Below are 14,349 nucleotides of genomic sequence, written 5' to 3' on the forward strand. Positions count from 1 at the left end.
TTCTATTCAGACTTTGTTTGCCGAGATGCCATTCATGACATAGTACAGCCTGTAAGTGATTCTTATGAATCCCCCTGCAGGTATATGTGCAGAGGGGTCAGTCCAAGTAGTATTTTCATGGCGAATGTCGTGGTGGAACCGTTCCGAATGAGCAAGCAGCTTTTGAAGACTGTTAAGTTTTATTTTCGCCAGTTGTTGTGTTGCTTTGGTCCATCTCTCCACAGAGCCGTAGAAGATCGTAGGTCTGATGACCTATGTATAAACTGCATCTGTTTTGGGTTTATTCCTCAGGTCTTGCAGTTCCATAGGGACAGTTCCATAGGGACAGTTCCATAGGGACAGTTGTGCTTTCTTGATTGTTTTGTTAATGGTGTAAGATGCGAGTTCCAGTTAACCATCCTATCTAATCTCCGTCGCAAATTGGATGGTTTCATCTCTCAGGATAAGCGGTTTGAGATTGCCCATATTCCTTTTTTTCTGGGGAATAGCACTATCACCATTTTATGCGGATTAATTGACATTTCATCCCTCTCGCACCATTTTAAAATAATGTTCAGCACTTCTTGTAGTACTGTTGAGACGACTTTCTCATTTTTCCCTTTTAACAGGATCACCAGATTATTTGCGAAAGCTTGGACTTCCTACAGTCGAATTATGGCAAACAGGTCGTCAACGAGTAGCGACTTAAGCCGGCTACACACGGTCCGGTATGCCTGTCTGTTTGGACTGAACAGTCCGACTGAAGGCCGGGATATTTTCCGGTTAACCTGACAGTCCAGGCGGCCGGAGGAAAATCAAAAATATGTTCGTCCATTCGGCCGGCCTGACGTACTGAACGACGAATCTAAACGTGTGCATGGCACGGCTGCCTGTCAGGCTGTACAACCGACAGTTGACAAATGAGAAATTCTCGGAGTAGCCCATTGCCGGATAGTAAACAGGTGTTTTTGTTTCGAATTCGTTGTATCATGCCGCGTGAAAGTGGAAAAAATTGTTTGGAGGAATTTATAGAGATTTATCATAGTAAACCGTGTTTGTGGCAGGTGAAATCAAAAAGTTATCACGACTGGGACAAAAAGGAAGCGGCATATTCCAAATTAATAAGTAAATAGAAGGAGATCGATCCTTCCTGTACGAAAGCTACAGTAGCAAACAGAGCAGTTTTCGCAAGGAATCGAAAATGGTTAAGAGGAGGTATATCATTCCAAACTTTGGTATTACGATATTCTAAATTTTGTCGAGGAGCAAGAAGTTTCTCGGAACTCCCGAAGTAATATGTCTAGTGACAGTAACGAAAGTGTGGTAATAGGTAAAAAAACACTTAGTAGGTATTAAGTATTGTATTGTTTATTATTTTATACTTATAAACATTATGAAATTGAAATTAAAACTAAAATATCTTATTTATAAGACCAAAAACTTACGGTATAATTTATACGAAGTCACTTGGACCAATATAAAAAGTAAATTCCGCAAATCTTTGGCGTTATTTTTTTCAACCAGAAGTAAGCTGCGATTTTTAAAAATATTATTTTTGCATATATTCATTTATATTTTATATGTTTGTTTTTTTAACATTTCAACATTTACATTTTTTGGCTTGTTGCAAATTTGAGAAATTGCAATTTAAAAGTTAAACTAAGTGACTTCATATAGACTATACAAGTAAGACTACCATATCATTACACACCTTGTAAATTTTTACCATGATAGTACCAATAAGTTTTTATTGAATAAAGTTTTCTTGCCAAGAAACTTCTCCTTCGTGCGTAAACGTAACTCATAAAGGCCTCTCTTACTTCTTTTGCTGCATTTGCTGTATTTCCAAATAACCCTCCTTATAATCTAGACGTATTAGAATTTTGAGAATTCAATCCAAAATTTGTTATACCCTGTTCGGCATAATCATGGTCAAAGCACTCTGGAGGAGCATATGTTCTTATTGACTTAGCTATCAAAAAGTTATGTAACATGCAGTAAGCCATTACAACGGATTCGATGTTTAGCGGTTCTAGATTAATGTAAGTCTAAAATATCCAAATAAATTCCGCATAATGTAATACGTTGTTAAGTTAAAAACAAAGTTGAAAAATAAAAACTTTAATTTTACATTGACGTTGTTTAAGTTCCTGTAGTGGTCTTTGATTTCTTCTTTCAACCATGATTTTCTAGCCAGGTCTAAGGCTTTTCTACCTGCATGAGTCCTTGTTTTGCATCGCAAAGAAACGAAATTTAGCGTAAGGTGAAAAAGCAAGCATTGTTGAATAAACCATATCTTCAGTAGGTAATTCTTCCTTGAGATAAGGTTTTTCTGGATTTTCTAAACACAGAAGACTTTGAAAAGGTCGACAGAGATCCGACAGGTTCATTCTTTAATAAATTAAAAAAAGTCTTAGACATGACCTTGGTAACCTTAGAATATTTTAATTCCACAAAATAAAAACTATATCCCATGAACCCTAAAACACCTCTATTATATGGGTTGCCAAAAGTCCATAAGACTAGCATGCCAATTAGACCTGTGGTTTCCTTTGTTGACTCCCCTTGTTACCAGTTATCATCTTGGCTTAACAACGTTCTTAGAAATGTCTCAAACTTCAAAGCGCCATATTTTGTAACAAATTCAGTGAATTTTGCCAAAAGCATTCAGAATGTTCACGTTCCAGATACAGCCCAGCTTATATCGCTAGACGTGAAAAACTTATTTCCAAGCATTCCACCCGCTGATTGTCTGGTCTTGGTCAAAGATCTTCTCAGGGGGAAACTTGATTCACTTTTGGTGGAAAATCTACTTTTGCTTCTTTCTACTCTGTTAGATCAAAATTTTTTCCAATTTAACAACCGTTTTTTCAAACAAAAAGAAGGACTAGCAATGGGCTCTTGTTTATCGCCATTTCCTAGTGAAGTATTTCTTAGCAACTTAGAAACAAAAATAATGAGCAGTAATTTTAAAAATAACATCATCTTTTATAAACGGTATGTGGATGATATATGTTTGATTTGGAATGGAAGTGAGGTAGAGCTTACAAATTTCCATAATTATGTCAACTCTCTTCACTCTAAAATTGAGTTCACAATCGAACGGGAACAGAACAACACCTTACCATTCTTAGATTTATTACTTAAGAGGGAAAGAAATAAGATATCCTTTGAAATATTTCGTAAACAAGCAACAACAGATAATATTATGCAATATAATTCAACATCACCGTCCTCACATAAATTGGCTGCTTTCCATTCTTTATTTTACAGACTTTTTAACATCCCACTTTCTCGTGAAGCTTTTAAAAAAGAATTCCTTACCATTAAACAACTAGCAGTCAGTAACTTTTTCCCTCTTAAACCTATATATAAAATGTATTTTCAGTATGTGAACAAGTATAAATTATCATTTAATTTTATCAGACAACAAACAAACAATATCAAAACTTTTAGGTCGTTTACTTATTTTGGACCAATTTCGTCACAATTATCCCGCTTTTTTTTTTCTCCCTCTGGCATAACCCCAGCTTTTAAAACCAATAATACCTTAAAAAGACATCTAATTAAAACTAAAGATAAACTACCCCCGCTATCTTCTCCAGGAGTTTATGAGATTAGGTGTAAAGAGTGCCCTGCAGTGTACGTCGGCCAGTCTGGTAGGAAGATTTCTACTAGGATTAGTGAACACAAGGCCCAATACAATAAATTTAAAAATACCGAAATCACAGTGACCAGATCAGCTTTTGCTAATCACCTTCTCGACTCCAAACATGATTTTCCTGACAGCCAAAATATAAAAATACTGCATCAATGCAACAAAAGTAAAAAACTAGACTTGTTGGAGACAATGGAGATTAGCAAAGCTTTTAAAAGCCCAGATCTGTCCTGTGTTAATGAAAGGTTTGATTTTGATGGCCACCTAGTTTTTAATAACCTCAAGTAGTTTTAGACTCTTAAATGATGGTTAGATTTCTAAAATGTATAAAGGATATAGACATAATATAGACATCCCTCAAAACCCCGCAGGCCGAGCAAGCCCCATATGCTTCTGGAACTTCAAGATCCGCTTCAGGTTTCCAGTTTCATCAACATAGACAGACCCCAACAAATTCTCGAAAACAAGAACAGGCAATGTTAACAAAAAAAGTACTAGCGACTGTAAATAACTATTTTAAACAACCGCAGAAGGTAGATGATTAGTTTGACATTGTGGATAAAAATGTAGCTATGAAGTTTAAAGAGCTGCCCAACGACCAGAGACGCCTCGCTAAAAAATTCATAAACGATATATTTTTTGAAGCTGAGGGTGCAACTTTAACAATTTTTCATAATTTTGCCTATCAACCACCCCGGTAACCTATCAGTTACTCTCGACAACCTATCAACCATCAAAAGTAGTATCAACTACCCCTGGCATCACGATCCAGAGAGTAACTAAACTTTTTTTGTATTTTTATAATAAAGAACAATATAATGTTTGTATATTTTCTTACTTTCATAAAATCTTTGCGTAGAACTGTTGCACCACAAGTTTTGGAAATAATGTAACTCAGAGCCTGAGATGATATTACAGTAGAAAACTTGAGGTCCTCATAGGTTTTTCCGGTCGCTAGAAGCCGCAAAGTTGCAGTGAGCCTTTCGTGAGGTGGGATTGCTGCTCTCATAACAGTATTCTTTCTTTCTATCAAAGGCGCTACCAATGATAGAAGCTGCAGATATGTATCCTCATCCATGCGTAGATAATTGCGCCAATCCTCGGAGCCAATTTTAATTCATTTAATAAATTTATATGAGAAAATAGGCGTCTTTTAGTCAACCACTCTTTACACCATACTGTACGTTTCTTTTTGGGATTCTTTTGGGACATAGCGACTACTAAACCCAAAATAGCTAACGCGTCGTCATCTATAGGAGATGCTATGTGTTTCTTGAGACTGACAAATATTTAACATTTGACTGACCGTGTGGAGGGTCAACAGTCCATCAGGCGACGGACCGTCAGTCAGACTGTTTAGTCCAAACTGAGAGGCATGCTGGACCGTGTGTAGCCGGCTTACGAAAGCGCAGATAGTAAACCTCCCTACGTGTAACCACGCGCGCGCGGCACACGTTTGCTCTGTGAGATGGTCCTTATTCTTAAGAGGACTTCTCTTGCTTCTGCCGATTTATAGAGTGAGCGTGGCCAGTGCATTTTTTTATTATGTTACATTTCAGCTAACTTTCTTTCTTTAAAATAATGAATCATAAGCATATTATTGGTGCTTAATTAAAAAAAAATAGACAACAAGGTAGCCAGCGGAAACCGTACGCCAGGCATATTGTTTGCCAGAAACTATCGATCCTTTAGAATTCGGACCATTTTCGGAACTGCCGTTCCATGCCGTGTTAAAAGAATATTAACTCAATAAATAGATTTAAGTCTTGTCGTTTTTAAGGTACCTAACATACTGAATCATAACTTTTAAATTATTGAATATTATGTACGTTATTTTTGGAAAATAAACTGTGTCCATTTCGCACAATTCCGCTAAAGTTAAACTATAGATATTTCAAAGTAATTAAAATTTTCAATCTGAACGACAAAGATTATGAGCTTATTTGCATGGGGACGAATTCACTAAAGACTTCTGTCACTGAACATCTCAAACGCGTATTGAGAGTAAAATAAAGAGTCTGGTTAGTGCTAAAACTGACTCGTGATTTGAGTGTCACATCAAAATTTCTAACCATAGGAGTAAGTGTTTATAATTAGAGCAAGGTCAATATCAATATTTCTCTTAATGTTCGGCAATGAATGTGGGATCAAAAGACCAGGGGTCTTTGTAGACTCAGTAGTGAATACTGATCTGTCTCACTAATAGTCACTTACTTAAACTAATAATAAACTTAAGAACTTACCTTATCAATCACTTGTTTAATAATATAATAAGGTTGATAAAGAGTTACTGTAGATATACTGGTAAAGTTGAAATCTCTATTTACACCTGGATAGGGCATAAGTAATTGACGCCACCATAAATAAACACTTCCGTAGTCTGGCCTTGGTACCAAAATGGCCTTAACAAGTAAAGAGTTAAAACATTTAAAAATAAAATGACGGATATATTACCCTTTCAAATGCCTTCTTTATCTTTCCAGCTTGTCCTAACCAGGGAGCGTGAGTAATTCCCAAAACTAAAACTCGATCTTCTGGCTTTATAGTTTTAATTATGCCTTTTACAACTTTATTTCCCAGTCTTTTAGGCTCAAGATCTTTTTCGTCCTTTGGTACCTTTTTGTAAAATATTCTCTCAGCTTTTTCAAAATAAATTATTGATGGTTGTAGAAGTTTCGACATCTTAACTACCAGGTGAATCAGCATTGCTAGACCCTAAAGTAATTTTAACTTAGCCAAACATATTTACAAATTATTTACTTTTACCTTGGTTCCTGGATAAATTCCAGCTGTTACTTCTGGCGATAAGTCAAATAGGACACAATTAGTATGATTAAAAATGGCGTTAGCTAAAAGATGAAGTCCTGATTGCCTCGGACCTGCTATCAAAACCGACCTAAGTAATAAATGCAAACAGCTAATTATAGGAGGGTGAAATACTTATTTTAAATGATAAGTTCCAATATTTGCGGTCAAAGTAAATGAGATTTTCAATAATAAAAACAAATAAACAAACGCTAACACAAAAAATATACCCGCATATATATTTTTTTTGAATTTTTTAAATAAATGGCACATCCTACTTTACCTGGGTTTTTTCATAGTTTCCACCCCAAGAGGTTGGATGCAGCTCAATGTAATAGCTTGCCGAACATCTAGAATAGTAGGTGGTGGATCAAACTCCTGCATCCTCAGTTCAGTATTTTTATAGCTACATAAACTCATTTGTATTACTAGGAAATTCTTAATTTTATATACCTACCTAAAATCTCCCAAGAAATCCTCCAGTTTTGCTTTGGGGTAATTTCTAATAATTCCATTATCAACTAGTTCTTGAAATAAATCTTCTATCATTCTATCTGCAGTAATATCTTTTTTACCCTTTTTCCTACCCTTACGCTTTTTCTTTTGCTTCTTTTTTTTATATTTTTTTCCCTTATCTTTTGCTAAGGCTTCTTGAAGCATGTCTAACTCTAACCTGTAATTAGCAACATACAGCTGCATAGCTCTTGGCGCTACTTTCATCTTACCTCATAAGGGCATCTGCCTGCTTCCTAATTTCCAACTGAGTCTCGTAACAATGTTTCTCAGTGATCAGATCAATGTAATAAGTTTCTTCTGGATTATCAAAAGGGTTTCTTTCATTCCAAATTTTCTCGAACTCTTCTTTTCCAACATCTCTTAAGGCCTTTGATAATGTCTCTGTATATTCTAATTCGTAGTCACCAGGCTTCTTTTTCTTTTTTTTCTTTGCCTCTGCTTCTTTTCGCTTCTTTTCAGCTTCCTTTTTCTTTTTTTCAGCTTCTTCTTTAGCTTTTTTTTCTTTGGCCTTTTTAGCTTTGAGAGCTTCAGCACCACCAGCTTTAACTTTTTCACGCCTCTTTCGTTCATATTCATCCAAATATTCTTTTGGGGTCATTGTTTCTCCTCTAACAACAATTACCGTACCGCCTTTTTCTTCTGGTGGATATGTATCAAATGTTCGTGCTCCGACGTACCATTGGTGAAACCTAGAAATAAAAATGATATCATCAAAAAGAGGTGTGTGACTAAAATTTTCATTTATACAAAGTATCAATAGTAGGCCATAATTTAAACGAGGTATTCCTGAACCATTCATTTTCGTCTAAAATTCATATATACGTAAGTTCTAAAATGCCGGAAAACTGAAAATACAATAAATCCTTAAAACCCTGTATCTTAAAAACTAGGCGCATGTTTGCAGTTTTCGACTTTTTTTTTTGGTAATTTTTGACAATCACTTAAGTTTATAGTCAGACTGAGATTATCGATTTTTTATAGTATTTATTTTATTCTTTTGAATATTTCAGAAAGAAAATTATGATCATAAATTAAATTCTTTTATACACATTCTTTTTTATATTTCTTTTTATTGAAAATAGGGATATGGACAACTCTCTGCAAGAGTTTAGTTCATTTGAAATGAAAAAAAATAATTTTGTAAATGTGGAGTGCTTAAAAAATGCACAAAAATATATATCTATATCTCTTTTGATTTCACTAATTTCTTGGCAGATTGCATCTTTCAATTCATCTAATGTACGTGGATTATTTTTATAAACGCAGGACTTGAGGTACCGAAGAGGCCATAAAACGTCACCGAATCTTGAAATTAAATGGTTGGAAAACAAAGGACGAAAAACAGCCATGGATGCCCTGGCGGTGTGTGCTGTGGCTCCATCTTGCTGAAACCACAAACGGTCACAGTCAATACGTCTTCTTTCTAATTCGGGGATAGAGAAGGAGTTTAACGGTTTAAATGGTAACCCCAATTTTCTTCAAAAAAATAGGGACCTATCAAGCCGAATTTGAATTGAACTGAAATACTTTGAGTCAAGGCCCTAAATGTAATCTGACGCATACCCCTCCCTTCTCTAATGGCCAATCGCTATCTGTCCTAAAAACGTTTGCTCTTTGTGCCGCACCCTGTATAATATCTAATAAAAAATGATGTTTATAAATAATAAAACTCAACACAAGTTAATATTTTACTCATATTCGTTTATTTGAAGAAAAATGAAAAATAATAATAAGACGTATAAAATAATTGCATTAGTTATGATAGCGAACCACGAAAAAGGCTTTTTAAAATTTTTTATTTCGAACGTTACAGCGTGACTTATGACTAACTTATTTAATGTCTAAAATCTAACTGGTTATATTTTGTGTAACTGCTTCTACAAGTAAACTAATATTATTTGTGAAATAAGCAGATAATCATATTATGCAAAATAAAGGAATATATACATGTTAGCTTTTACGATTTGTTGTAGATAATTTCAACACAAATAACACACAAATTGTTCTAAAAACCTCGATTTATTCATTAAAAATATGCGAAATACAGCCTTTTATGTCGCGACCGAAATCAGACTGCCTTTTCTTTTTAAAAATTGCCGCGTTAACAAAATCTACAGCGTCCGCACTTTTACTGTTTATATTGGGAACGATGAGATAAGGTTGTTTTAAATAACATAAGCTAACACGGCCTTCCTGACATTGGGCGTCCTCGACCTTCTAACTTCCTTCTAAATTTAAAATAAAACAACAACAAACAAAAAAAATATATAGCCCAAAAGAATTTTTGGGATCTTGTTACAAAGATCTTATAAGCCCAAAATACAATGGGGACCATAGTCAAAAATTATGAAATAGCCTAAACATTTATTTTTAGGGAACTGTTGAGCCTGAAACTCAGTTTAGTGAACAACCTATGACAAATTTTTAGAGCAGATAAAGCCCAACATGTAATGGGGAACTTAAGCCTAAAGATTCTTTTAGGGAACCTAAATGTCTAAAAATCACTTTACCAACAGCCTAAAAATCAGTTTAGGGAACAGCCTAAACTCTTTTTTTTAGGGAACAAAATGCCCAAAATCTATTGGGGAACATAGCCTAAAAATTGGTTTGGGGAACAGCCCAAAAACCTTTTTAGGGACCTTAAAGCTAACAATTTTAAATGGGGAACTTCTTTATCACAATAGCCACAGCCTATGTGCACTCATCTGGCCACGCGCGCTGTTACCGTGGTTCTGCCTTGCTTTCCTGCTCGTCTCAAGACATATCTCTCATTTTGCAGGCAATTAATGACTTCGAACGGGCCCTGATATTTGGGTTTTAATTTGCCACCATATGCCAACTGACTATTTTCTATAGCAACTTTATCTCCTCGAGAGTATGGCACTGCTTTAACCACTGCGTTATCCACGGCTTGGATTTTTGCTGAGACATGCCACTTTTTTTACCACTCGAGGATTTTCCCAAGACACAAGATCTACAGTTGGCCAGGTATTTCCGCACTGTTCTGCCCATGCGCGGCCATGCCAAATCTTCCTGTAACTTTAACAACATTTTATCAGCACCTATATGAGATGATTCATCTTGGTATAACTGCATTATATCCAGTCGCGCCGCGATTGGAACGAAACACCGATTAATTCCATCACTCGGACTGCATAAAAATACCAAACCGTTCTTCACTGAGTAGCCCGACAAACTTTGCGTTTTGTCTACTATAGCCTGACAAAATGCGTCTACTTTTTGATAATCCCCGATTGTTTTATTTGCCTTATTTGGAACCGTACTGCGCGCCACTGAAACTCTATTTATCGAAACCGCATTTCGGCTAAGATAGTCCACATGAGCCATTCTACAGCCTTGCCGATATTCGATTTCAAAATTAAAGTCTTGTAACTTGATCCACCACCTGGCCACACGAGGGTGTAATTCTTTTTTTAAAGCCGTAGCGCGCACAGAATTACAGTCAGTATAAATTGTAAACTTTATACCATACAAATACGCACGAAAATACTGGGTTGCTTCTACAATAGCCATAGTCTCTAAGTCATAGGAGTGGTAACGCGATTCACAATCAGTAGTGCGTCTACTGTAATAGGCTACCGGATGCAAAATATTATCCAAGTCTTTTTGCATTAATACAGCACCTAACCCTATGGAACTCGCGTCCGTGTGTAATTCCGTATTGAAGTCAGAATTAAAAATATTTAAAATTGGGTATTCTGTTAGTCGTTTTATTAAGTCTAAACGAACATTTTCGCACTCACTTGTCCACTTAAAAGGTTGTCCTTTACGCAACAGTGCGGAAATTGGTGCAGTTAAACTGGCAAATCCTTTTACAAAACGTCTGAAATATCCAGCCACTCCTAAGAACTGCCTAACACCCTTTACATCGACAGGAGCAATAGTCTGTGCAACCGCATCAACTTTTCGGTTACTTGGCTTTACAGTACCGTCTTCAATGATAACGCCTAGATATTCGACAGACGTTTTAAAAAAATTGCATTTTTCCAGGTTCAGCACAAATCCCGATTTTGATAAGGTGTCAACAACCAGTCGTAAGTTATTAAAACCTTCCTCAATAGTGCGCGCTGGGCATAAAACATCGTCAATGTAAACAAATGCGATATCATCTTTTAATAGTCCTAGAGCCCTATCAATTGCTTTCTGATAAGTAGGCGGCGAAGTAACAAAACCAAAAGGCATGCGGTTATACTCATACAATCCATCCGGGGTCACAAAAGCAGTAATGTGTTTGGATTTTTCTTCAACTTCAATTTGGTAAAACCCCGACTTCATGTCAAGAGTGCAAAAATATTTGGCCTTACTAAGTGCATCTATTTGGTCTTGTATGCGAAGCAATGGGTAATTATTCCGCACTACTTGTTTATTTACCTCTCTGTAATCCACACATAGTCTCGTATATCCATTCCTTTTTTAAACCAGTACAATCGGGCTAGCGTAAGCAGATTCACTAACACGAATTATTCCAGTATCAAGTTGTTCCTGTATGATTTGCTTGACTTGCAACCTCTTTCCGTACGATAGATGCCGCGGCTTATAAGCAACCGGCTGTGGGTCACGTAATGTTATTATTAATTTTCCAGTGGTTACGGCGGGCGGCGTTTGATTTATGGCTTGTTGAAGTAGTGTTTTTATAGCATTAGATAATGGCTCGTCCAATCCTGACAAATCTAATCTACTTTCATCAAATGTGCGTACAGTACAAATCCTGGACATGCTAAGAGGATCATATACAATATCTACACTATTTTTATTTACCTCCACTTTAACACCTGGCCGTTTAAGAACATCCAAACCAATTAAAGCGTCAACGTCACCCCCAGGGATAGATCCATCTGGGACAACAAGAAAGTTCATTTCTAACGTCATCGTTGGTGTAAACATTATGGCAGTGCTGCGACCGATAGCCTTCATAATAGACTTTCCGATACCAGCCAAACATTGATTACTTGGCTGAATTCTTAAATTTAGTTTCTTTGCCACTTTTTCATGCAAAATTGATACGTCTGCCCCAGTGTCTACCAAATAGGAAATCGAAGTTATAGTGCTGTCATTTGTAAGTGTAGCTAAAGGTGGAGACTGCATAAACCGAGTATTTTGTGACAGCATTACACGTTTTGGAAACCCATTTTTCTTGTAACAAGTGTCTTCTGAGTGTCCTTTCTTTTGGCAATATGTACATGTGTTTAACATTACAGTTTTTGTCTGATCTCTTGATGGATAGTTTATATTTGCTCCAGAAGGGCCAGGAAGAGGCTTTTCCATGTTGGACACTGTACCTTGTTTACAGTCTATCTGTTTATGTCCAAATCGATGACATTGTCGACACTTTCCGTGAAAAGCGGGGTGATCTTCACGAGAATTGTTTGGTCGTTTTCGTGACTCTCTCACTCGATTTACCTCGCTTAGTTTTGCAGCATCGCAGACAGCTAACAACTTTAACAGATCCGCATCGCACTCGGGACTCTGCAAGCAAATTCGATTTTTCACCTCAGCACTTTGAATATCATGCTCTACTAAACTCAGCACTATCCTCCAAGGAAAATCAGCATAAAACCGTCTAATAGCTGACAACTTAGCATTTCCATACTCAACTAGCGAGTCAAAATTGTTGCTCATAATTGCTAGACAGGCACGTAATTGAGAAGCTGGCGTGCCTTGTTCTGGAAATGCTACCTCAAAATCTCGCCTAAAAGATGCCCAATCTCTAACAATTGGCTTCCAATGACGATAAAATCGAGCTGCACGACCTCGAAGAGCGTGACCAGCTTTCAAAACAGTTACCGTATCAGAAATTCGCAACTCGGCTTGAATTCTGCTTACGTCATCCATCCACTCGACCATTGTGAACGGCGTGTCATCAGGATCAAAAATAGTTAAGCAAATTTGCGATGATGCCGCTGCTGCCATAACTTCGGGACCGGGACCAACCACAGCAACAGATTGCACATGCGCTTGTTCCACAGACGACTGTAGCGCCGCTTCAGCTTGCGTAGCTTGGGCGTTGGCCATGGTGGATAAAATTTGCATGATTTGATTTTGAAAATTACTGTTACTTTCTTGCTGCATTTTAAACATCAACAACATCTGATTGTTCATTGATGCACTATCACTACCACCGATAATGGCTGAGCTACTCGTACCCGCACGGTCACTCTCACAGCTTTCGCGTTGTTCCTCGTCAGCCATTTTTAAACACGCACAAAAAAAAATCACTTTTTAGGTCCTTTTCTCCTGTGATCGGCTTCACTAGGAGCTATCCCACTTCTGATGTTAGCTTTTACGATTTGTTGTAGATAATTTCAACACAAATTACACACAAATTGTTCTAAAAACCTCGATTTATTCATTAAAAATATGCGAAATACGGCCTTTTATGTCGCGACCGAAATCAGACTGCCTTTTCTTTTTAAAAATTGCCGCGTTAACAAAATCTTCAGCGTCCGCACTTTTACTGTTTATATTGGGAACGATGAGATAAGGTGGTTTTAAATAACATAAGCTAACATACATTAGTAAGGGGTTCTATGGTCGATAACTCCTCCCTCCTAGGAAACGAGCTTAGGGTGGAACACGAGTAGCGAGGTCATATGACGATTTCTGAGCAAGACTTCGTCATAGCTTCTTCTTGATGTCTTCTCTGGTTCTGTAGCCAGGGTATGATTAGCTTCTGGATGATGGAGTAGCTGAATATAGGTACTAGAAGGACATACAGCAGTACGGTCCAAATACTGGTTCTCTGGTAGTAAACGGGTTGGTTTATGGCACGGTCGAGTTTTTTATGTTGCATCTCGACAATTTTCTGCATCGGTTTAGCTTCATTTGGATCTAAGGAGCTTAGTTCTAAATGGTTGAAATGGATGGGTGATGCTTCACTGGTAGACGGCGATAAGTTCAATTGCGGCAGTTCGATGTTTTTGTAGAGGGTTTCAGAATTCCTGCGATTTTTAATAGCTATGCTTCCAACATGAAGTTCACAATCAGGGCTAGTTTTCAGAATGTAGGTGCCATTTAGGGGAATATTATCTTTGTTGGTACCACAAATTTGGGTAGCTGCAATTGGTTGTGGTATAACTAACATCCATTTTTCTTTGTCTAGTTTTTCAGCTTTGTTGTAATCAATTTCGATTTGGGTTTTTATGGCATTGTGATGTGGTTGCGCTAAATTTCAACATCTGTACTTCGCAGGGCGAGTCTTTGTCTATTGGCAAAGGGCTGAGATTTTGGCAAATATATTCATTAGTAGTAATCTGCTGAATGGTTTTTTGGATTTTGCATACTACAGCTCATTGAGGATTAGGAATTTGGATTGAGGAAATATTATCTTGTGAAAAGTTTGTGATGGGGTAGGTAAGGGGTACAGATGGTAA

General features: G+C 36.9%; 1 protein-coding gene across 1 annotated transcript in view; it reads right to left on the reverse strand.

Annotated features, from left to right (window-relative positions):
• Positions 1-14,349, reverse strand: part of LOC126736453 (IQ and AAA domain-containing protein 1-like) — a 76,062-nt gene that overhangs the window by 23,793 nt on the left and 37,920 nt on the right. The window contains exons 7-12 of the mRNA XM_050440805.1: positions 7,168-7,647; positions 6,900-7,115; positions 6,726-6,848; positions 6,404-6,533; positions 6,092-6,352; positions 5,881-6,039 (exon numbers count right to left, since the gene is read on the reverse strand). Coding sequence (XP_050296762.1) covers positions 5,881-6,039; positions 6,092-6,352; positions 6,404-6,533; positions 6,726-6,848; positions 6,900-7,115; positions 7,168-7,647 — 1,369 coding nt within the window. The remainder of the gene's footprint in view (positions 1-5,880; positions 6,040-6,091; positions 6,353-6,403; positions 6,534-6,725; positions 6,849-6,899; positions 7,116-7,167; positions 7,648-14,349) is intronic.

This window comes from Anthonomus grandis, chromosome 5 (genome assembly GCF_022605725.1).
Source record: "Anthonomus grandis grandis chromosome 5, icAntGran1.3, whole genome shotgun sequence".
Classification (NCBI taxonomy): domain Eukaryota; kingdom Metazoa; phylum Arthropoda; class Insecta; order Coleoptera; family Curculionidae; genus Anthonomus; species Anthonomus grandis.